General features: G+C 46.1%; 1 protein-coding gene across 7 annotated transcripts in view; it reads right to left on the reverse strand.

The window, feature by feature from the left end:
* The window catches only part of LOC124044045 (probable ubiquitin carboxyl-terminal hydrolase FAF-X), an 85,997-nt gene that overhangs the window by 9,888 nt on the left and 51,006 nt on the right, over positions 1-25,103 (reverse strand). For 6 of the 7 annotated variants that reach the window (XM_046363444.1, XM_046363436.1, XM_046363428.1 and 3 more), the window contains 23 exons: positions 24,975-25,095; positions 24,591-24,721; positions 24,178-24,456; positions 23,908-24,033; positions 23,572-23,709; positions 23,008-23,174; positions 22,564-22,672; positions 21,952-22,098; positions 16,933-17,079; positions 16,482-16,689; positions 15,949-16,169; positions 8,759-8,949; positions 8,258-8,431; positions 7,420-7,561; positions 7,006-7,209; positions 6,153-6,723; positions 4,875-4,998; positions 4,380-4,614; positions 3,981-4,110; positions 3,653-3,838; positions 3,315-3,535; positions 2,017-2,105; positions 694-850 (listed from right to left, as the gene is read on the reverse strand). In XM_046363444.1, coding sequence (XP_046219400.1) covers positions 694-850; positions 2,017-2,105; positions 3,315-3,535; positions 3,653-3,838; positions 3,981-4,110; positions 4,380-4,614; positions 4,875-4,998; positions 6,153-6,723; positions 7,006-7,209; positions 7,420-7,561; positions 8,258-8,431; positions 8,759-8,949; positions 15,949-16,169; positions 16,482-16,689; positions 16,933-17,079; positions 21,952-22,098; positions 22,564-22,672; positions 23,008-23,174; positions 23,572-23,709; positions 23,908-24,033; positions 24,178-24,456; positions 24,591-24,721; positions 24,975-25,095 — 4,218 coding nt within the window. The remainder of the gene's footprint in view (positions 1-693; positions 851-2,016; positions 2,106-3,314; positions 3,536-3,652; positions 3,839-3,980; positions 4,111-4,379; positions 4,615-4,874; positions 4,999-6,152; positions 6,724-7,005; positions 7,210-7,419; positions 7,562-8,257; positions 8,432-8,758; positions 8,950-15,948; positions 16,170-16,481; positions 16,690-16,932; positions 17,080-21,951; positions 22,099-22,563; positions 22,673-23,007; positions 23,175-23,571; positions 23,710-23,907; positions 24,034-24,177; positions 24,457-24,590; positions 24,722-24,974; positions 25,096-25,103) is intronic. The other variant, XM_046363419.1, reaches the window with a different exon arrangement.

A 25,103-nucleotide genomic window follows, 5' to 3' on the forward strand; every position in this document is an offset into this window, starting at 1 on the left:
CAGGTGCCATTAATACAGGTAACGAGAGGAGGACAGAGGAGCCTCTTAAAGAAGAAGTTACAGGTCTGTGAGAGCCAGAAATATTGCTTGTTTGTAGGTGACCAAATACTTATTTTCCACCATAATTTGCAAATAAATTAATTTAAAATGTGATTTTCTGGATTTCTTTTCTCATTTTGTCTGTCATTGTTGAAGTGTACCTATGATGAAAATTACAGGCCTCGACATCGGTTTGGTGAGTAGGCCTATGCTTAATGATTCTGATGAAAATATGCTCTTTGTCTTAATAAACAAATAGTTTTAGTGTATTTTCAGTGTGGAACCTGTCTAGGGGGTTATAGCCTAGACTAACCAATTATATACTAGAAGTTTGCAAAGTAGCCTAAGCGGAAAATAGACGGGACGCAATTATTGTGCAAAGAAATTGTGCAATGCTTGGCTTGGTCTCTTTTTTGTTATGCCCCGCAAAGGCACAAATGGAACACTAGAGTCAAAGCAAATTAATGTCGTCTTCAAGACAAAATGTAATTTGCCCATTCGGGCAGCCACAATGCACATTCCACTAAATAGTTTGTGTTTGAAAACATTTAGATCTTTGGTTAAAGATGGAGCTTTGAAGTCGGTTTGAGTACTAGATTACTCATGCCCATCCCTAATTCAGATGGTAGCATAGTGTAGTTGTGTCTCTTATACCTGTAGTATCTGGTAGGCCACAGAGCAGTTGCTGAAGAGGGCTACCATGCACTTGATACACTGGTAGGCCCGTTTCTGGTAGTGGTTCTTGGAGCGCTGGATGGTGTCAAATAGGCCATCCCTGTCATCTGGTATACCCTTCAGCACGTTGTGGATCCTACACAACCAAGCAGGGAGAGAAAAAAACAGAGCAGGGATGATAATGTTGGCACAACAGAAAATCAACCAGAGACAAAATTCCAAACAGGGAAACCAGCCATTTCTAGATGAGTTTAATCAGATGTGTTGACATTAGAGCTGTCAAACAATTAAAATAATTAAAGATTGAGGTAATTAGTTCATCACAAATGTTGAATTTGCTCAAATTTTGCCCTAGATAAAGATATATTCTATTTTAAAAGCAGTGCATTGAATTACAGGCAAACTATGCTTTGATTGTAATGGATGGAAACACAAAATTATGTGTTAATAGCATTTTCAACATAAACACCAAAAAAAGTCACTAACATACAATGCTCCCAATGTTTAAGTAGGCCTATTCCCTCTTATCAATGCACACACACCCTCTTATCACGCACACCGTTAAGTACTGTTAAAGCTTCAGGCATTCTAAATGAGTGTAACTATAGGAAAAAATAACCGTCTCTATGGATACAAAGAACAAAGAGATTTTAAACTTGTCCAACAATGTTATGAAAACCCTGTACTGTTCAGATAACTTTACACACATAGGCCTACACTCTCCCTCCCACACCCTCACACACACCCCACTCTTGCATATGCAGCCTACCATTGAAGCATCTCTTTGAGTAGCCTATTCCTTTTCAGTTTTTCCTGTGCCATCCAAATTTGTGCATAGCCTAGACAGTGGTCAAGTTATCCGGTTGGTAGCAAGCTAGCAAGGTAGCAAGCTAGCTAGCTATCATGACTAGTTAGCTAAACAATGTTATAAAACCAAAAAAATTGTGTCCTGCGAGTAGGTTAAAAAAGCCTGCGATAGGCGCACAAATCTGCAGCAGAAAGAAAAAACATTCTACATGATTTTGGCTCGAGGCACACGGTCTTCAGCTATGTAAAGGCGCAACCATTGATTGTAGATGTGTTCCGTGTGGAAACACATGCACCTTAAATAAAAGGTTCCGAAATGGAGACGTGATTAATGGCGCACATTTTTTTTTACGACAATTAACATGTCCCATGTTAACGCATGATAAACTGACAGCCCTAGTTCACACTAGGTTGGGACAAAAAGTCCACTGAGTGACCCTTTCCAGATCAAAGTGAGGAGCAAAGATATGATGCTGCCCCCTGGGTCTGACCTACCTGTGAGTCTGCCAGGAGTCCTCAATGAGCAGGATCTGCAGCAGCAGGTCCAGGTAAGGCCTCAGCTCGTAGGTGTACGAGTACGCCACCTGGGGGATAACAAAACACACACTATCAATAAGATCTAGCACACATCTTATTAACGGATATATGTCCAATATGAAGACATAAAGACCAGTCGGAGAAATTGATTGTAGGAGGAGGAGACTTGGGGCTTCTGAGATGCAATAGTTAAACCACCTCCTTATTGTATGGGACACTTCTAAATGTGACTTTAGAGGCAGCTTCACGGGCAGCTTCATTAAATAGTACCCGCAAAACACCAGTCTCAACGTCAACAGTGAAGAGGCGACTCCGGGATGCTGGCCTTTTAGGCAGAGTTCCTCTGTCCAGTGTCTGTGTTCTTTTGCCCATCTTAATCTTTATTGGCCAGTCTGAGATATGGCTTTTTCTTTGGAACTAGAAAGCCAGCATCCCAGAGTCACCTCTTCACTTGGATCAGTTAACACAATGTGCCATTGGAACACAGAGGTGATGGTTGCTGATAAATGGGCCTCTGTACGCCTGTATGTAGATTTTCCATCATTTAAAAAAAAAAAAAATTCTCCAAATCTGCCGTTTCCAGCTAGAATAGTAATTTTCAACATTAACAATGTCTACACTGTGCTTCTACACCTGCATTGCTTGCTGTTTGGGGTTTTAGGCTGGGTTTCTGTACAGCACTTTGAGATATCAGCTGATGTACGAAGGGCTATATAAATACATTTGATTTGATATTTCTGATCAATTTGATGTCATTTTAAAATGGACAAAAAATGTGCTTTTCTTTCAAAAACAAGGACATTTCTAAGTGACCCCAAATTTTTGAACAGTAGAGTATATATTTACAAAAAAAGATACGGGGGATTGGAAATGATGCAGACAATTACAGTGATAGAAGCCACAATCTATCTGTAATATTAAAGCTGACCTACCCCCTAAAAATATATATACTTATATCTGTATAACCTGTCTAGTTTGTGTGGGTGTGTGTGTGTGTGGTCTTGCTCTTCTACCCTCGTGGGGACCTGAAATCCCCAAAAGTCCCCACAAGGATAGGAAAACAAGGAAAATTATCCCTTGTGGGGACTTCACACGCCTCTACGAGGACAAAAGCTAAGGGGTTAGGTTTAGGGTTAGGTGTTAAGTATAGCAAAAATAGGATTTAGAATGGAAATAAATTGTAGGTCCCCACGAGGACAGAAAAACAAGTGTGTGTGTGTGTGTCCATCTGTGTTTTCACCAGTTTTAACACTTACCTGCCAGAGCAGCTCTGATAGTACAGTGGAGGAGAACTGGGGGTTTTCCCAGCAGCTGAAGCGCAGCAGCTTGACCGTCTCCTCTGAGTTGCTGCAGTCCTCAATGATCTTTTTCACATAGCTGGTCCTTACGAACAGGATCTCTCCCACCAGCTGCTGCACGGGCATCACCGGGGTGGTCTGGTTGGCATCACCATACGGGTTAGGGAGGGGGGGGTTACCTGGATGTAGAGAGAAAGAGGGAGAGAGAGAAGGACAATGAATATGACTCAGGTGTTACTGGTTCGTCTTTGTCCGTTGACCATAGGTCACGACCCCTCACCCCTGAGTGAACTCACCATTGATGGAGGACTGCATGCGCGCGGCCACGTCACAGCAGCGCACCAGTTGGGAGACTACGGTGTACAGTTTGCCTAGTTCAGCATACTGGTACTTTATGGGAGGGCCAGGCCCCTCGTCTAAAGCCACCAGCATGAAGGTAGCTGGGACACTCAGCTTCAACAACTGGGTCTTCTCTGCCAGCCCTGGAGAAGGGTGGGAGGGAGGGTATAAGGAAGAGAAGGAGAGCGAGGCAAGAAGAGAAATTAATAGCCAGTGAGCCATACTCTTCCTCAAGGGGTTGAGAGAGCAGGTGTGTATGGCAGGCTGTGTGTGTGTGTTCCTTACCCAGGTTGGCATACATAACGAAGAGGTTGAAGTACTGCTGCAGGTGTCGGCCGTGCTCTGACACCTCTCTCCTGAGCAGGTTCAATACAGTCCTCAACAGGTGGTCACTGAGACTCAGGTTATCACATGCCTGACACACACAGACAGAGAGACAGAGAGACAGAGAGAGAGAGAGAGAGAGAGAGAGAGAGAGAGAAGTTAAAACATATTCGAACAGAGAAAAGTTGCTTTGTATGGGGTAATGCTCAGTATGCATGAAACGGGTTCTGAAAACAAGAGTTCTTATTGGACAATTCCAGGTAGTACCTGCTCTGTTTCAAACTGTTTCACCCATTTCATGCCTACTGAACACCATCCTGATAGTTTGTGTTTTAGGAATAGGAGAACCAGCCCATTCACCTGTGGTTGGGTGGAGGCTCCGACAGGAGAGGCAGTGGGGGAGGGGCATGGTCCGTCTTGCAGGGAGAAGTGTGCAATGAAGACGATGAGTTTGGCAAATGCGCCCCGGACCTCGGCACTGGGGCACTCCAGCAGGTACTCGGAGAAGCGGTTGGTGTAGGCAAACAGGAAGTTGTGTGCAAACCAGTAGCGTACATTCTTACTGTGTCTCAGCAGGACGCAAAGTGCATCATACCTGGGGATGGAGAGAGAGAGAGATACACACGTGATTAGAGAAAGGGGAGAGGAGAGAGGGATGCGTCAATGGATGAAGGAAGCAGGGGTAGTTTCAGAAAGGGAGAGAATGATGCAAGGGAGAGTGGAGATAAAGAGTGAGGAGGAGAAAGGGGAGACTGATGAGACAGGGATAGAAAGGAATAACAAAACAAACATCCTTCACTCAGGTCAACATCTGAGCACAGGTCAAAGTTGAAAGGTTAGACAGACAGTACTCACCAGTCACTGGCGGGCCCCCTCACTACTTTCTTGGTGTGGAACCCAGTGCTGAATAGGAACTTAGCAGCCAGCTGAACACTAATCATAGCCATCTCCTCCGCCTCAGGCAGTAGATGGTCTTGTCCTGAATCAACCAAACAACAAACATTGCTTCAGACTTTAGTCACAAATTAACATTAAAGTTCCAAATGACACATTTCAATGAAAAAAGGAAAAGAAATTAATGTTTCTTCTCTAAATGCAAATTAGTGAAGGATTAAGTTGGTATTGAATAATATTCAGCAAGAGACTATTCCTGAGCTTCACAGAGCGAAATATTTCAATTTCAAAGTTAATGTGTGAGTCAGTCACTGGAGCCGAATCCGAGAATCTCATCACTGTTCAAATAGAGCCGTAAGACCTAATTTGCTGCTTACTCCTAAATGAGAGGCTGAAATTGGGGACATTGACGAGAACAGTTATCCGTTTGCACACAAAACACTAAAAAGAAACAAACACATCCTAACAAACCTCACCCCCCTTCACAAACACACACACACGCGCGCACACACGAGCTGAAGCAATTCATCCTGACCAAGTGCTTTTACACTGATGGCTAACCCTGCAGTAGTCAGTTAATTTCCCTGTGCCTGTCGTGTAACAGACAGACAGACAGCAGTACACTGTGGCCTAGCTGGCTGCATTAATAATGCAGAAGGCAGAGGAAACTGCTGCAGTTTAGTCAGCCAACGTTACGTTACGTTCAGCTCTGACATCCTACACGTTCCTTCTTCATACAACTCTCTACGGGGGCGGTGAAGCTGAATACATCTCCAACACAGTGTTACCAGTGGTAAGATTAAAACGAAGGGGGCTTTGTCATCTTTTTAAATATTGAGAGGAATGAAAGTATCTGCTATTAAAGCAAAAGTCATGTCGCTGTTATGGTGATTAAAAGCCTTGTTATGGTACTAATTTGAGAGGTTGGGTCATTCACAGTGCACAAATGAAAAAGGCAAATCACAGTAATATCAATCTCACTTCTTGGGTTGTACACATTAGCAGGGGAAATAACAGGGGAGAACAAAGGAGACAAACAAAACCTCAGAGTAGCAGCAACACCCACCCCGAGAAGAGCTCTAAAACTCAAAAGGAGTTATTCTGAAGCGTGTGTGTGTGTGTGTGTGTGTGTGTGTGTGTGTGTGTGTGTGTGTGTGTGTGTGTGTGTGTGTGTGTGTGTGTGTGTGTGTGTGTGTGTGTGTGTGTGTGTGTGTGTGTGTGTGTGTGTGTTCCAGTTACCTGGCGGAGGGTTTAAATAGACACTGTTACAGGTCAGAAGTTTCTTAACAAACTGGAAATACTCCAGGCTGTACTGCATACGGTTGTGCAGGAACTGCACATTCTGCTTGCGCACACTGCACTCGATTACACCGGGCATCTTGACCTGGTGCGACGGCTTGTTGTTGGACGAGGACGAGATGGTCAGCTCCTGAATGTACTTGACCAGCTCGCTGTCCTTGTCCAGTGAGTCCATCCGCTCATAGAAGAGGATGTATGCGTTCCACCAGCGCTTCTGACGCCGGTACGACATCCTCTTCATCATGTGGTCAAACACCTCGCCCATGTACTCCCCTCCGAAGCACTGGTTCTTCATCTCCTCCTCGTCGTCCATCTTGCACTCCGTCACGTCGCCGTCGTCAAACTTGTACCAGCGGTTCCGCTCGCCGTCTGCCCCGCCCACGTTCCTCTGTGTGATGTAGGAGTAGTAGTGTCCGCCGCTGGCCTGGCCTGAGTGGACCAGCACCCCCACCAGGCGGTACTTGGAGCTGCCTGGGGGCTCTGGTTCAGAGGGCTCGTTCTGCTGGATCACCTGGTGGCAGGACACAATAATTGATGTTTTATTAATTGGTTCGTTTAAAGGGGCAGTTCACTCCAAAGTGAGGTATGAAGACATCTGACACTGATTTTTTGGAGTGAATTGTCCCTTCAAATGGGATCCCATCTGAATTTATTTGCATAAAATATTTCTCATTTCAACTATCTGAAATGTTAGAACGACAACTACAACATTATGAAATCATGAAAATAGACATTTACTCCGTATTTCTACACACAATGTAATAATCTGTGTCATCTTCATGCCATCCCTAACCTGGTTCTCTGGGTTGACGTCGTCCCCCTCCAGCTTGGCCACCCCGGCTACAGTGTAGGGCTCCATGTCCAGCTCCCTGGGGAACTCAAAGTAGTCGTTGAACTTGATGGCACACTCCCTCTCCCAGTCGTAGTCAAACCTCTTCAGCTGGATGGCCAGCACTGGGGGAAGCTTCTTGATCAGCAGACGCTTCACTGTGTCCACCTGGAGGGTGGGGGGGGGAGACGAGCAAACACGTTACTGCTACTATCCTTCTGGTCAGGGTGCCTAAGCTAACCCTCCTCCCGGAGACCTACTGGGCAAGCAGGCTTTTGCTTACAACCCTGGAAGGCCTATAGGAATGTAGCTAGTTAGGAAAAAAGGCTATTGGTCCATTTCAATTGTAAGATCTGATAAGAAAAACATTATTCTCACCTTCTTGTTGCACTTCTCACAGTGGTATGCGTTAGCACCCTCCAGCAGGTCTCCTTTGACGTACTGCTCCATTGAGTCCAACAGGTTCTGGTGGTTCCTGATGTCTACATTCAGAGTGGTGAACGACTCCTCACACTCATACCTGTAGCACACACAATATCCACATTCAATTCAACCAACACTGTATAGTCTCATAAACCCGACTCTAGGCAACAGCAGTGACTAGGGTCTGGTTTCACTCGCCAGGTTTCCATCCAATTGGTGACGGATTTTCATGCAAATATTCACTTGGTGAAGGCCATAGGACTGCAAATGAAAGACTTCAACAATGTCTCTGTCACTAACAAATATAGTACTGGGGGTAACTCCATAACGCAATTGAAAAAGGCAAGGCACACTGGGAAATTATTAGAGGCGTGGATTGTGGGGGCGTTAAATTTAAGTATACCTTAATCATAACCTCTGGTCTCCATCCTGCTATCCACTTTGTATTTTATTGAAGCAGATAAGGTTGTGACGTAGTTAGTGACAAAGACATGTTATGCTGGAACATGTCAAGACAGAACATTTGAAAATGGTGAGAGGCAACCTGGATGTTTAGGGAGACTAAACACTGAAGCAGCCTCATATAAAACCACTACTAACAAATCTCTCTCTCTGCCGAAATGGACATCTTCAAATCAATTACCCTGAGATGCGTGAACAATAAGCATTGGTCCATTTTGCCCCTAGACCAGATCTCAAGTCAGTTTCACATTCTCCCCCATAATGGTTGACATTATGAATTGCCAAGATATCCCTGATCTTAGACCTGTTCCTATGGAGGTGTGTGAGTTACCTATGTGGGCACCCCTGGCAGATCTTCTGGTCAGCAAAGGATCCACCCAGCACCTTACTGAGCATGGCTGGGTGACCCAGGGCTTTCAGAGCCTCATCCAGACTGTCCACTAGAGAGTTGAAGAACTCCAGGGCATCGTGCTGCTCTCGCAGGTTCACAGGCTCGCCCCATAACCTATAGGATGGGATGAGGCTTAATCATTAAGGGGTATTGTGTGTAGATTGATGAGGGAAAAAAACGACTTAATCAATTTTAGAATAAGGCAGTAGCGTAACAAAATGTGGAAAAAGTCAAGGGGTCTGAATACTTTTTGAATGCACTGTACAGTGTACATTTGTTTATTTTTGACCATTTTGATTAAAAACAAATCACGGTACGGTACTTAATTGTTAACCAGATGATTTGATATTGAGATAAACACAGCTGCATTGGGCCTTTAAAATACTGGTATGTATGACCCATCTGGTTTTTCCAGGTAATCATTCTCTTCCCTCCACTGACCTGAACTGTTTCCAGAAGCCTCTCGGTACGTAGTACTGCAGTCTGGAGGAGGCCAGGTGGCCAAAGATGACCTGCAGGTGGCGCAGCACCCCGATGTTGTACTCCTTCCTGTCCTCCGATTTACTGAGCGATGGCTTGTCGTCAAACTGGTGGTGGTAGTTGAACACCTCATCTCGCGGGTCCACATTACTCTGTAGGGGCAGATGGACACATAGGGTTAAGCTGGGTCCTGGTCATTAGGACACACAATGGAACAGGTTTTAAACCACATACTCTGTTACCGCAACACCCCACATCTTCATGAAAGTGCCATAAAAAAAGCCATAAAAGTGTCTCAGCTAAGGAGCTAATATCAACTGCAGCTACCAATGGAACTAGAGCTCAGCCTTCAACACCATAGTACCCTCTAAGCTCATCATTAAGCTCTGGGCCCTGGGTTTGAACCCCGCCCTGCACAACTGGGTCCTGGACTTCCTGATGGGCCGTCCCCAAGTGGTGAAGGTAGGAAATAACACCTCCACTTCATTGATCCTCAACAATGGGGCCCCACAAGGGTGCGTGCTCAGCCCTCTCCTCTTCTCCCTGTTCACCCATGACTGCGTGGCCACGCACACCTCAAACTAAATCATCAAGTTTGCAGACAACACAACAGTAGTAGGCCTGATTACCAACAACGAGTCAGCCTACAGGGAGGTGAGGGCCCTGGCGGAGTGGTGCCAGGAAAATAATCTCTCCCTCAACAAAACAAAAGGAGCTGATCGTGGACTTCAGGAAACAGCAGAAAGAGCACCCGCATATCCACATCGACAGGACAGCAGTGGAGAAGGTGGAAAGTTTTAAGTTCCTCGGCGTACACATCACAGACAAACTGAAATGGTCCACCCAACACAGACAGTGTGGTGAAGAAGGCACAACAGCGCCTCTTCAACCTCAGGAGGCTGAATAAATTTGGCTTGGCCCCTATGACCCTTACAAACTTTTACAGATGCACCATTGAGAACATCCTGTCGGGCTGTATCACCGCCTGGTATGGCAACTGCACTGCCGGCAACCGCAGGGCTGTCTGCCAAACGCATCATCGGGGGCTCACTGCCAGCCCTAAAGGACACCTACAGCACCCACAGGAAGGCCAAAAAGAGCCACGACCGGAGCCACGACCTGTTCACCCCACTATCATCCAGAAGGCGAGGTCAGTACATGTGCATCAAAGCCGGGACAAAGAGACTGAAAAAGAGCTTCTATCTCAAGGCCATCAGACTAAAATAGTCATCAATAGCCAGACTCCACCTAGTACCATGGTCTGAACTTAGTCACTGTCACTAGCTGGCTACCACCCGGTTACTCAACTCTGCACCTTAGAGGCCGCTGCCCTATATACATAGACATGGAATAACTGGTCACTTTAATAATGTTTACATATTGTTTTACTCATTTCAAATGTAAATACTGTATTGCAGTCTATGCCACTCCGACATTGCTCGTCACACACACACACACACACACACACACACACACACACACACACACACACACACACACACACACACACACACACACACACACACACACACACACACACACACACACACACACACACACACACACACACACACACACACACACACACACACAGTTGAAGTCAGAAGTTTACATACACCTTAGCCAAATACATTTAAAGTCATTTTATTCACAATTCCTGACATTTAATCTTAGTAGAAATTCAGGATCACCACTTCATTTTAAGAATGTGAAATGTCAGAATAATAGTAGAGAGAATCATTTATTTCAGCTTTTATTTCTTTCATCACATTCCCAGTGGGTCAGAAGTTTACATACACTCAATTAGTATTTGGTAGGATTGCCTTTAAACTGTTTCGGGTAGCCTTCCACAAGCTTCCCACAATAAGTTGGGTGAATTTTGGCCATTTCTCCTGACAGAGCTGGTGTAACTGAGTCAGGTTTGTAGGCCTCCTTGCTCGCACATGTTTTTTCAGTTCTGCCCACAATTTTTCTATGGGATTGAGGTCAGGGCTTTGTGATGGCCACTCCAATACCTTGACATTGTTGTCCTTATGCCATTTTGCCACAACTTTGGAAGTATGCTTGGGGTCATTGTCCATTTGGAAGACCCATTTGTGACTAAGCTTTAACTTCCTGACTGATGTCTTGAGATGTTGCTTCAATATATACACATCTATTTCCTACCTCATGATGCCATCTATTTTGCCATCTAAGTGCACCAGTCCCTCCTGCAGCAAAGCACCCCCACAACATGATGCTGCCACCCATGTGCTTCACGGTTTGGATGGCAATTCTTCGGGTTGCAAGCCTCCCCCTTTTTCCACCAAACATAACAATGGTCATTATGGCCAAACTGGTCTGATGAAACAAAAATAGAACTGAGGACATTTCTCCAAAAAGTACGATCTTTGTCCCCATGTGCAGTTGCATACCTTAGTCTGGCTTGTTAATGGCGGCTTTGGAGCAGTGGCTTCTTCCTTGCTGAGCGGCCTTTCAGGTAATGTTGCTATCGGACTTGTTTTACTGTGGATAGAGATACTTTTGTACCGGTTTCCTCCAGCATCTTCACAAGGTCCTCTGCTGTTGTTCTGGGATTGATTTTCACCAAAGTGCATTCACCTCTAGGAGACAGAACGCATCTCCTTCCTGAGCGGTATGACGGCTGCGTGGTCCCATGGTGCTTATACTTGCGTACTATTGTTTGTACAGATGAACGTGGTACCTTCAGGCGTTTGGAAATTGCTCCCAAGAATGAACCAGACTATATATATATATATATATATATATATATATATATATATATATATATATATAAAATGAAATATAAAATAAAAGAGTGTTTGCTTCTCCAGAGGAGTGGACGTACCTTTCGGAAAGGAGAAGGGGATACATCATCTCTTGGGAATGGTCATCGTGGATCCGGATGACCACCCGAAGGGAGCTCTCCAAGGAAGGATTGTGAAGGAGGTGACACACCCGTGATTTTTGTAAAAACTACCTCAGAGGTAGAAAACCTGCTCCTGACTCGTTTATTCCACCTTTCCGCTTTAGAGGAAAGTAACCGTGTCCTGTGTCCATGGAGACCCACCATTACCCCACCATGAGTCTGTCCATTCTCACCCCGAAAGTAAGGTGTACAGTCAGGACGGGGAAAGTACCCCAGCTGAAGGTGCCATTATTGATCGGGAGAGACACTGTCCCCTATATAAGAAGCTTCGGCAGATGACGTTACGCACCTGACAAAGGGGATCAGGTCTCTATTACACCTCTATTACCCCAAGTCTATCACACGCCAAGAGCCGGGCCACCGGAGGGGTGCAGGAAAGCAGAGGAATAAAAAGACCAAGTCCAAGCTTGAGGTAGTAGCCCTACAAGGAAATGTAGCCTCAGCCTCGTCCTCTGGAGCAGAGGAAGAAATACAGACCCAACACCTCAGACAGCTATTCCAGGAATTGGGTCATGCAATGAAGGGGTGAAAAACAGGAATTACTAATGGTGCCTAAACCATACATGGATACTTCCCCGACAGCTAGCTCATTCCCACATCCTAGGAGGACACCTGGCATGGGACAAAACAATCGACAGAATTATGCAGAGGTTCTATTGGGCCCGTGTTACCAGAGATGTGGCCAGGTATTGCAGGACGTGTGATCAATGTCAGCATACAGCTCCACGGCCACAACTGCGTAATCCTTTGATTCCTCTCCCCATAATAGAGACTCCCTTAGAACGCATAGCTATGGACCTCGTGGGACCCCTCCCGAAATCCGGCAGAGGACACGAGTACATCCTGGTTGTCGTAGATTACGCTACCAAGTTCCCAGAGGCCATACCCTTCGCAACATGTCAAAGGAAATCGCCAAGGAATTGTTCATGCTGTTCTCCCGGCTGGGCCTTCCCAAGATGATCCAAACCGACCAGGGGACCACCGTTTATGTCCTGTTGATGAAGGACTTCTGTCGGTTATACCAAGTTCAACAGATACGCACCAGCATATTCCACCCGCAGACAGACAGTTTGTGCAAACGCCTGAACAAAACGATTAAAAGCATGTTGAGAAGAGTGGTGTCCAGAGACGGAAGAAACTGGGACATGCTTCTGCCCAACTTAATGTTAGCCCTGCGAGAAGTACCCCAGGCGTCCACTTCGAATTGCTCTACGGCAGGTCATGTCGAGGGATCCTCAACTTAGCCAAGGAGACCTGGGAAGCCCAACCATGCCCATTCCAGTCGACGATAGAACATGTTACCCTGATCAGGGACCGACAGGCGGTCTGGCCCATAGGACATTTGCATTTGAAGAAGGCACAACGGACTCAAATCATAGGCCGGGTGTCAGCAACACCCAGGGAGTTCACCGTGGGAGAGAAAGTGATGGTACTTGTGCCCACGGCCAAACACAGCTTGCTGGCGCAGTGGAGGGGCCTTACGAGGTAACGGAAAGGGTATCACCGGTCAATTACCTCATCAGCAACCGGACAGGAGGAAGAAGGTCCAACTCTATCATATCAACCTGCTAAAGAAGTACCATGGGAGAAAGGAGGGTGTGGCTTTGATGGCCGTGGAGGACAAGGAAAAAGGAGGCCCTGCTACAGGTGCGCCATGGCCGAACTCTCCTGCCAGAGGAGTCGAGACAGCTAGCCATGCTGATTATGCAATTCGGCAGGGTATTCTCGCCCTTAACAGGACAAACAGATGTTCTGTTTCATCATATCCACATAGAACCCGGCAAGAAAGTGCATATCCGGCCTTACGGGATTCCTGAGGCCCGCAGAGTCATCGCAAAGAACGAGGTAAGGGAGATGCTAAGGTCGAGGGTGATCAAGCCATCTACGCGTGAGTGGTCCAGTCCCATAGTCATGGTCCCAAAACCGGACGGCAGTATGGGGCTCTGCAACAACTTTAGGGGTGTAAACGCCATCTCTACATTCAACGCGTATCCCATGCCCCACGTGGATGAACTCTGAGCGCTTAGGAAAGGCCAAGTTCATCACCACCCTGGATTTGATGAAGGGATATTGGCAAGTGCCGGTGGCTCCGGAGGACCGCCCAAAGACTGCTTTTGCCACATCGGGACTTTTTCAGTATGTGAGGATGCCCTTCTTGCGGCAACTTTTCAACGCCTCATGGATGCCGTTCTACGGCCACATCAAGAGTATACGGTGGTGTACATAGACGATGTGGTCATCCACAGCAAGGACTAGGATAGCCACCTCCTGTGACAACGGTCGCTGCTCGTGTGCCTGGAGGCTACAGGGCTGACGGCCAATTCCAAAAAATGCTGCCTGGGTCTGTCCGAAGCGGAATACACCGTGGGGAACGGAAAATTATGTCCACAGGCACAAAAGACCAGGGCCATTCGGGACTGGCCGCGGCCCCAGACAGAGCAGGATGTTGAAGCCTTCTTGGGGATAACGGGATTTTATTGCCATTTCTTCCCTGGGTATTGCCAAACCCCTCACAAACCTCATCAGGAAAAAGAGAGCCTGTGCGCTGATCCCGTCCTGCATGCTCCTGACTTCTTCCAAGAGTTCATTGCGCAGGTGGAAGCCTCAGATAAGGGGCGCAGAGCCGTCCTAGCTCAGGGTGAAGGCAAAGCAGAGAGGCCTACTCTCTTTATATGTAGGAAGCTCAGTGTTCGGGAACAGAGATATGCTCCCATAGAGAAAGAGGCCCGAGCCATTAAGTGGGCCCTTGATTATCTCTGGTACTACTTACTCGGGCGTAGGTTTGCCCTCGTTACTGACCATGCTCCCCTCACATGGATGGCCGGTAAGAAAAACAATAACAGAATAGCCAGATGGTTTCTTGCTTTACAACGGTTCTCTTTCCATGTCATCCACAGGGCTGGATCGAGGAACGGGAATGTGGACACGCTGTCCCGACGTGACCAAGACGGTGCGCCTGGCGCCCAGCCCTCCAGTCCGGTCCTGAGGGGGGAGGTATGTGGAATGACCACCAGAGGGCAGGCTGCTCCCAGGGACAGTAGCCCAGTCTGGCATGGCAGTCAAGGTAATCAGAGGCAATTAATCACAGCTGAAGGTACTCATGAGATATTCTCTTTCCCCTACAAGAGACAGGAGGGAACCGGCAGAGAGGGGAGAAAGAAAAGAGTGTTGGCTTCTACAGAGGAGAAGACGTACCTTTCGGGAAGGGAGAAGAAAAGGACACCATCTCTTGGGAATGGTCACCACGGATCCGGACGACCACCGAAGGGAGCTCTCTAAGGAAGGATTATGAAGGCGGTTCCACGATACTACTCTCTACTGCATTACCTGCATTACCCATGATTGTTATAGTTTAAAGATACTCACCTTGTGTTTCTTGTTCTTGTGAAGAAGAAGATTTATGTTCCTCAAGAGAGAACTTTGTTCAATTTAGAAAACCTGCTCCTGACTCGTTTATTCCACCTTTCCGCTTTAGAGCAACCTCCAAGTACTTGGTCCGCTCACATATATTTCTTCATTTCATTCTTTTACTTTGAGATGTGTATATTGTTGTGAATTGTTAGATACTCCTGCAAATGTTGGAGCGAGGAACATTTTTCACTACACCCACAATAACATCTGATAAATATGTGTGTGACGAATTAAATCTTATTTTAACGAAACATGGATTAACCAACAAACGCAACATCACCATATGACTAAACCCTAGTATTTGTTTTCAGACAATTCTAAATTCCAGGGCCTCCAGAGTGGTGCAGCGGTCTAAGGAACTGCAGTGCTAGAGGAATCACTACAGACCCGGTCCGATCCCGGGCTGTGTCGCAGCCGGCCACGATCGAGACACCCATAAGGTGGTTCACAATTGCCCCAGCGCCGTTCGGGTAAGGGGAGGGTTTGGCCGGCTGGGATGTCCTTGTCCCATCGTGCTCTTGTGGCGGGCCGGGCTCATGCACGCTGACTTCGGTCGCCAGCTGTACGGTGTTTCCTCCGACACATTGGTGTGGCTGGCTTCCAGGTTAAACGAGCGGTGTGTCATGAAGCAGTGCGGCTTGTCGGGGTTGTGTTTCAGAGGAAGCATGGCTCTCGACCTTCGTCTCTCCCGAGTCCGTAACGGGTTCTGCAGCAATGGGACAAGACTAACTACCAACTGGATATCATGAAATCAAATAATATCATTCCATATTCTAAAGTCGTTCCTCGATACTGCTCTCTCCTGCATTACCTCATTCTCTTGCTTCTCATCACCGGACATGTCATCGTCCACATCGGTGCCGGTGCCCTCGATGGCCAGAATGCCGTTGCGTATGGGCGGGATCATGTAGAGCTGCTGGATGACAGAGTTCATGTAGCAGGTGGCTCCTGCGTTCTTCAGTCCCACAAAGCCTTTAGTGGGCCTCGGTCCCACCGGGGGGAGATACTCCCACTCTGTCAGAGCCTCACAACCTGGGAGATGGGGTGGGGATATCATTTGGACATACACAATAACACAGGTGGGTAGGGTCTGTGCCTCACAACCTGAAGGGAGGTAAATCTGGGAGTGAGTTCTTATCACTTTAGATTGTATCACTAAATTTAAGCATAGAGTTGCAGGGATGTGATTGCCCCCAATATAAATTGAGAAGAAAGACTAATGTAATGATGAGATACAGATCAAGAGTAAGTCATAGTATTTCTGGCATTCTGAGGTGCAAACATCGATCAGTGAAAGTTAATGGAGAACACAACTCTGTGTAGTTTTCCTCTTAGAGTTCCTACCTAGATAGTACATATCAGTGAGCGTGTCGACCATCTGCTTTAGATTCCGGACACAGCCCACAGCCAGCGCCACCAGCAGCTCGAAGCCTGCGTTGATAGAGGCGGGGCTGCTACAGACAGGGATGGCTTGCTCCGTGGGGAACTCCCCACTCTTCATGTACTGCAGGTACACGTTCGATGCTGGGAAAATGAAGTCATCTATCAACTCCTGGACAGAGGGGGAGGGAGAGTGAGTTAATACAGGGTAAGAAAGTAACATTTACTGCGTGCAGCACATTTATTACAGCCACATACAGATATGAAGGTCACAGCTAAAATGTTAAATATTTATTACCACATAAGATCATTCTAGAAGCTTCTGGTGGGCCAAATCAAATGTTGTCGAGGGCCCCACTAATGTCGATGAATAAGTAAAAAGATTAAATTCAATACAAAATGGATGCCACCATACCTTGATGAGGTTGGCCCCTCCCTTCTCACAGCCGATGTAGTATTTCTTCTCTGATGTCTGAAAGGCCAGCAGCTCCTTGGTGATCCCGATGTGGCCCTCCAGGATGGTTTCCTCTACGCCCGTCTCCCCTGTCCTCTTTACCTCATCCTGGGACACACACACACACACACACAGTACTAACAACCAGGGTCCTATTCATTAAGCACCGAACAGTACACAACAGAAAAGGACTACATGGACTTGTCCAATAACAAGTGCTTGCTCGATTCCCCTCCCCGTTGATTAACATCTTGTTACGGTGTGTCCTAATGAATACAACCTAGCTCTGACTAGGGCTGTGGCAGTCAAGAAATTTCATCAGCCGGTGATTGTCAAGAAAATAATGGTCGGTCTCACGATAATTGACCATTAATTAACATACACATTTAGCATCTCCTGGCTTCCATACATAGCCTACAAGTTACTGATGCAGACATTTGGAACATCTACATTTTAACAAGTCTATTACATTTACATTTAAGTCATTTAGCAGACGCTCTTATCCAGAGCGACTTACAAATATTAAATCCATGTAATAAAGCTTACACCTTCACAATGAATCCATTATTTATTTTATACACAGGTCTAAAGAAACATGATATGAAGAAAACATAGTCTATTTCAGAATAACAGAATAGGCTACTCTGAGTTGTCCTTATGATTGGCCCTGAGCTGGCTATGCCATATGACTGTGGGCTACACTAGTACATTTACCAGACAAGATCTGGTTGGAATTCCATGGCATTATTTTAGAGTAGAAGAAAACAATTGAACAAAGCTGAATCAAACAGTAAGGATATTTTCTCCAAAAGATTTGAGGGAGTGCACACATTTGGCTATTCTGTGTTAAGTGGTTAACAAAGAAATAGTTACTCCAATATGCTTAATTTAAAGTTAATGTAACTTTAGTTGCCCTACAAACGTTGGGCTACATGTTCAGATTTATAACACATTGTAACACATTGGCTCTGTCATAACCTCACATGGTCTCTCCTATCATTGCTATGCAGACGACACACAATTAATCTTCTCCTTTCCCCCTTCTGATGACCAGGTGGCGAATCGCATCTCTGCATGTCTGGCAGACATATCAGTGTGGATGACGGATCACCACCTCAAGCTGAACTTTGGCAAGACGGAGCTGCTCTTCCTCCCGGGGAAGGACTGCCCGTTCCATGATCTCGCCATCACGGTTGACAACTCCATTGTGTCCTCCTCCCAGAGCACTAAGAACCTTGGCGTGATCCTGGACAACACCCTGTCGTTCTCAACTAACATCAAGGCGGTGGCCCGTTCCTGTAGGTTCATGCTCTACAACATCCGCAGATTACGACCCTGCCTCACACAGGAAGCGGCGCAGGTCCTAATCCAGGCACTTGTCATCTCCCGTCTGGATTACTGCAACTCGCTGTTGGCTGGGCTCCCTGCCTGTGCCATTAAACCCCTACAACTCATCCAGAACGCCGCAGCCCGTCTAGTGTTCAACCTTCCCAAGTTCTCTCACGTCACCCCGCTCCTCCGCTCTCTCCACTGGCTTCCAGTTGAAGCTCGCATCCGCTACAAGACCATGGTGCTTGCCTACGGAGCTGTGAGGGGAACGGCACCTCAGTACCTCCAGGCTCTGATCAGGCCCTACACCCAAATAAGGGCACTGCGTTCATCCACCTCTGGCCTGCTCGTCTCCCTACCACTGAGGAAGTACAGTTCCCGCTCAGCCCAGTCAAAACTGTTCGCTGCTCTGGCTCCCCAATGGTGGAACAAACTCCCTCACGACGCCAGGACAGCGGAGTCAATCACCACCTTCCGGAGACACCTGAAACCCCACCTCTTTAAGGAATACTTAGGATAGGATAAAGTAATCCTTCTCACCCCCCCTTAAAATATTTAGATGCACTATTGTAAAGTGGCTGTTCCACTGGATGTCATAAGGTGAATGCACCAATTTGTAAGTCGCTCTGGATAAGAGCGTCTGCTAAATGACTTAAATGTAAATGTAATGTAAATGTAATGCTGCATGATGCGACTCTATTGATGATTTGAAAAAAAAGTCTCTTGGAAGGCATGAGCTCTGCTTTGTTTTTTTGCGCAGGCTGTACACACTTCATCAGTCTCTCATTCACAATTTGACAAGCACTTGGTAATGCTTCGAATTTCCCGGCGTCATTCCCTTTGTTTGGCCGTAATGCACCCTAAAAAAAATCCATGCCTTTTGTGGCCATTGACCGTTGTGCCCTTCTCTCTGAGTGCTGTGCAATTCATGATCTAATCTGGTCTTCTCACTGGCTACAAGGGAAGCCAGACTTGTCTGGGATGCAACTGCGCGTCCTTATCCAATTCAGAAGATATTAGAAGAACTGTTCACAGCAAAACAAACAGCAAAAACACTAGCCTATGTCAATCTACGATTCCCCACAGTACAAAAGTTGAACTATTCTATTCTGTGCTAGAAATAAATATCCCAGTATGGGACAGTTGTGGGCTGCGTTAGATCCCAAATGAATACAACCAATAGCATCAAAAACACTTTTTTACACAGTGAGGCTGACGCAATAGATCAAAACGTTTAGCTTAAAATGTTGATAAACTATTAGGCCATTTTTTCACATAAGGACGCATGCAGTTGCGTCCCAGACGTGTCTGGCTTCCCTGTGAGAAAGACCAGATTAGGTCATGAATTGCGCAGCACTCAGAGAGAAGGGCACAACAGTTACTGGCCACAAAAGGCATGGATTTTTTTAGGGTGCATTAGGCTATAAGTGTGAATGTTCCATTTAGCGAGAAAACACCATTAAAACCTGTTAAGACTCTAGGGGCAGTATTTCATTTTTGGATAAAAAGACGTGCCCGTTTTAAGCGCAATATTTTGTCACGAAAAGATGCTCGACTATGCTTGGAATTGTTAGTTTTGGAAAGAAGACACTCTGACGTTTCCAGAACTGCAAAGATTTTCACTGTGAGTGCCTTAGAACTAAAGCTACAGGCAAAACCAAGATGTTTGAGCGACCAGGAAATGAACAGGATTTTTGAGGGTACGTTTTCCATGATCGCCTTATATGGCTGTGAATGCGACAGGAATGAACGGACACTTTCTACCGTTTCCCCAAGGTGTCTGTAGCATTGTGACGTATTTGTAGGCATATCATTGGAAGATTGACCATAAGAGACTACATTTACCAGGGGTCCTGCACGGTGTCTGTGTGGAAATTGGTGCGCAAAAGTCACCTACCAGTATTTTTCCATCCGAATCAGAGAAGAATGCAGGCTTCTAGGACTGGCATTTCAATGAAGAGATATGACAAAACACCTTGAGGATTGATTCAAACAACGTTTTCCATGTTTCAGTCGATATTATGGAGTTAATTCGGAAAAAAGTTCGACGTGTAGGTGACTGAATTTTTGGTTAGTTTCGGTAGCCAAATGCATAGTAACAAAACGGAACGTTGTGTCCTACACAAGATTCTTTCAGGAAAAACTGGACATCTGCTATGTAACTGAGAGTCTCCTCATTGAAACATCTGAAGTTCTTCAAAGGTAAATTATTTTATTTGATCCCTTTGCTGGTTTTTGTGAATATGTTGCGTGCTAAATGCTAACGCTAAATGCTAAGCTAGCTATCACCACTCTTACACAAATTATTGATTTTCTCTGGTTCTAAAGCATATTTTGAAAATCTGAGACGACAGGATTGTTAAGAAAAGGATAAGCTTGAGAGCAGGCATATTTATTTCATTTCATTTGCGATTTTTAGAAATCGCTAACGTTGCGTTATGGTAATGAGCTTGAGGCTGTAGTCACGATCCCGCATGCGGGATGGGGTGGACTATGAGGTTAATCAAAAGTGACCACAAATGCAATTATCCCCAAACTTGAAACTCACACGCTGCTTGTAAAGCAGAATAATGTGCTCACATTTTACGAAGTTATTTGACCCCTTAAAACATATACATTTTGGGGCGGCAAGTAGCCTAGTGGTTAGAGTTGGACTTGTAACCGAAAGGTTGCAAAATCGAATCCCCGAGCTAACAAGGTAAAAATCTGTCATTCTGCCCCTGAACGAGGCAGTTAACCCACTGTTCCTAGGCCATCATTGAAAATAAGAATTTGTTCTTAACTGACTTGCCTAGTTAAATAAAGGTCAAATTAAAATATAGGCCTATAGGCTACAGGAGTTGACTATTATTCCAAGAATGTGCAAAGGCAAGAAGAATCTCAAATCTATTTTGATTAACACTTTTTTGCTTACTACATGATTCCAAGTGTTATTTCATAGTTTTGATGTTTTCACTATTATTCTACAATGTAGAAAATAGTCCAAATAAGGTGTGCACAGACTTGACTTGTACTGTATGTGTGAAATTTGTTTTGATTTAGAATGGACCATTATCATGCAAACAAGGGCAGGGGAAACACGTCATCTACGCATTTAAATAGCGAATGGAGGATGCTTTCCCTGTGATTCATTTTCATGTCAGCCATGTAGGCTATACTCCTGTTCCTTAATATTAGGAAAGTTGAGAAGCAAATATAGTAGGCCTATAGGAAGCTGATGGGATCCTTTTTAACATCACTCTCAGGCCATCACTCTGTTTTATCACGCAATTGCATAGCCTATAGAAATGTTGCGCAACAGGAGCTCATGTGCTCTCATGAAGAGTTTGATTAGATTTTAGATGACATTTGCATTGATGTCAGAGTGATTAGAGGGACAGTAGAGTGCAGAGTAACAGGCAGTTAACAGGTTTGGTAGGTTACTAATGACCATCAGCAGCATCAGAGCTTGGAGAAGCCTAACTACTGTGACTCAACGGTCACGTGGAATTTGACTGCCTTCATGACTCGTGACCGCCGGTGTGACGGTAATACGGTCACCGCAACAGCCCTCTGACCAAGGACTAGAACCTCAGCCATGAGCTGCAATTAACTCAACACAAAGCTCAGGGGCATTATTCATGACAAGATCTGGATGAAACATGGTCATACCCTGATCCTCTTGAGCCAGTCGATTTCATTGTTGAGCAGCACCTCTGCGTTGGGCAGGTTAATGTTGCTGTTGTAGGCATAGTTCAGGAGGTGCCTAAGCAGGGTGAAGTAGTCCCCAGCATGCTTGGCCCGCTCCTTAGCGGTGCTCTGGAACACAAACAGAGAGCATGTACATTCACATTAGTACTGTATTACCTGGAGCAGCAAGAGATCAATGTTTGAATACCTAATAGGGAATGTTTTTTTTAAAGCTGTTGAAAAGCCATGAAAACCAGTTGACAGCTTACTTAACACTGCCTACTTTAAGCAGTACATGCGTATCTTCTCTTTCCTTCCTTGAAATTATCACTGCTCTCTCCTGGCTGGATAGCAGAAATAATATGATATGATATAATACAACCGTAGCTTATTCTGATTTGGGAGATCAGTGAGAACTTCAACAAAGGCAGGCAGTAAGAGTGCAAGTTCAATGTATTTGAACAGGGCCATGATTGCAGTGAAAATAATGTAAAACCCAAAAGCACTCATGTATGAGAGGTGCTGTACGTACCCCCAGCACAGTGAGAGGTGCTGATATGTACCCCCAGCACAGTGAGAGGTTCTGATACCTACCCCCAGCACAGTGAAGAGGAGGGTGATGAAGAAGAGAAGGGGTCGATGGCCCATGCAACACCTGGTGGCCATGAGGAAGAACTGCTCCTGGGCCATCTGACGAACTGACCTGGAAACAGATCAGAAGACAATTATACTACAGACAAACTAATCCATCAATCCACCAACTGACCTGGGGACAGATATTACCATTACCATAGACACAGACCATCCCACATCTCATCCACTACAAGAAGCAGTTACAACACAGAGACCATTGTGGTACACCAGCAGCAACCAGCCTTGAGGTGTGGCAGGCTGCTCTTCCAGCCTAACATGAAAACATCTACATTTAGGTTATTTAGCAGACGCCATTTAGAAGACGCTCTTACTGTCAAGTGCACATCTGATGCTGATAGACAGGCAAACTGGCGCACACACACACACACGGCGGGGGGTACATACTTGCTGTGGCAGTGCATTAGCAGGTCTATGATGAAGGTCTGCCAGGCCTTCTCCTTGCTGAGTGTGTCCAGAGCGGTGGGCAGCAGGGAGAAACACAGGGTCATGATCTCCAGGGCCTCACAACACACCTGCTCATCCTCCTCGTCCGGCTCCTTAGCCGCATTCGTCTGTAGCGGGGGAGGACACACACACCGCTGTGACTTTATAAACACACACTTCTCTGTTTTTCAGGAAGCAGGTGCACACAATTAACCAATTAGTCCCTTCGGCAAGCACCACAGAGAGACACAGAAAGACAGACATTAAACAGACGCTCAACACACACAAAAACAGATCTGTGACTGTAAAGGCTAACCAATACACACTAGCCTCATCAAGGTAGAAACTATACTAACAACAAACAATTGTGAACTATTAATAGAAGGAAAATCCATGAGTGTAGTGGCCTACACAACACCCCACTATAGAGCAATGGGATCTGCACAGTCTCCTAAGACTGAGACCAAAATAAAACAGATAATCAATCAATGGACTGATGATCAAAGGATAAGCGGTCATGCGTACCTTCTCGTAGACCTTGCTGATCTCTTCGTTGGAGCTAAAGACTAGCTGTACGGTGCCACAGCCCGACGCCCACACTATCTTCTGCACCGCCCGGATCACACAGATGTCTGGGATGTACTTGGACGCCTGGAAGAAGTTCTGGAAGAGACGAGAGGGAAAAGGAAGGAGAGGGAGGGAACAGTTCAATTAAAGCAGATGATGTCACAGGCATCAACATAGTTGCATACGTACAGTCTGTCCTTCTACCCCATCTCTCCCCACTTCTTTAATTCCCAAGTTGTCTTTCCTCTCTAGCTAGCTCCTTCCTCCCTCCCCATTTCTCTCCCTCCCTCTCACCTCGTCAGAGATCTGCTGAGCCAGGCGTATAGCTACGTTGCGGAGCATACACTCCGAGGCAGGGTTGGGGATGTTTTGCAGGGCACTCTGGAGGACCAGGGCTTGGTCATGAGTGGCCTGGTTGATCTGAAGAAAGAGAGAGAGGATGTTAGCATTAACATGGCCATCACAATCCTAGTTCGACTTCGCATGCACGCGTTTGTGTGTGAGTATGTGTGTGTGTGCGCATGTCTCAGTGTACATGCGCTTGTGTGCGTCTAACCAACGAACCGGTGAGACTGGTATGGTCCCCTCAGCATTGGGCTGGCAGGCCTCGGCCACAGCTTTAACGTGTCCGAACCCCACAGCGGTGAGCAGCAGCTTGGCGATCTTCAGAGCGTTGAGGTACGCCCCTCGCCGTGTCTCCATGTCGGCCGAAGGCAGGAAGTTGTTCCGTGTGAGCATGCTCAGTACAAGAGGCAGCCCGCCACTCTTCAGGAAGTTGTACTGGAAGTCGCTGGCATCCTCCCCCAATGTGGCGCTGGCTGGCATGAGTAGGGCATACACCACCTGAGGAAGGGAGGGGGAAAAGAGGTATACAAACACACACAGAGTGGAAGTGGTCAACAGAGAGCAAAGCGTACACCACCCAGTATGGTAATGATGAGACAGTCAGCAGTGATCACAAACAAGAGGAGACCCACCTCTATGAGGTAGAGGACTTGTGATGGTGAGGGGCCAAAGAAGCGCGAGTCCAGTGTGGGGCTGAGGCTGTTCTCTCCCAGCTTGGCATGGTCCAGACACATGGCACGCAAGATCTCCACGGTACTGTTATCTACACAAACCCAATCAACAGGCCATTTACACATCCCACATGTATGTTTCGTTTTAACCATGTTTTGATGCTATAAACCATTTTATTTTACAATTACAACCTTATATTTTGTGTTCTGAACTATACCCATGAGGCATTTATAGTTATATTCAACAAATGAATGGCATACCACTCATTTTAAAGTTTAAAAGAATGGATGTAGGAATTCCAGATTGCCCCTATAAAGTGAGTGAGTGCCAGAGAGAGTGAGTACCTGGAGGCATTAGCTTCATGAGTACCCTGGCTCCATCTCGTAACAGAGGCATGTTAATGCCACAGCCCAGGTCCGCTACCTGCCACAGGAAAGATATGTAGCGCAGGTGGAGAGACATGATCTGGAGAC

This window comes from Oncorhynchus gorbuscha, linkage group LG01 (assembly GCF_021184085.1).
Source record: "Oncorhynchus gorbuscha isolate QuinsamMale2020 ecotype Even-year linkage group LG01, OgorEven_v1.0, whole genome shotgun sequence".
Lineage (NCBI taxonomy): Eukaryota > Metazoa > Chordata > Actinopteri > Salmoniformes > Salmonidae > Oncorhynchus > Oncorhynchus gorbuscha.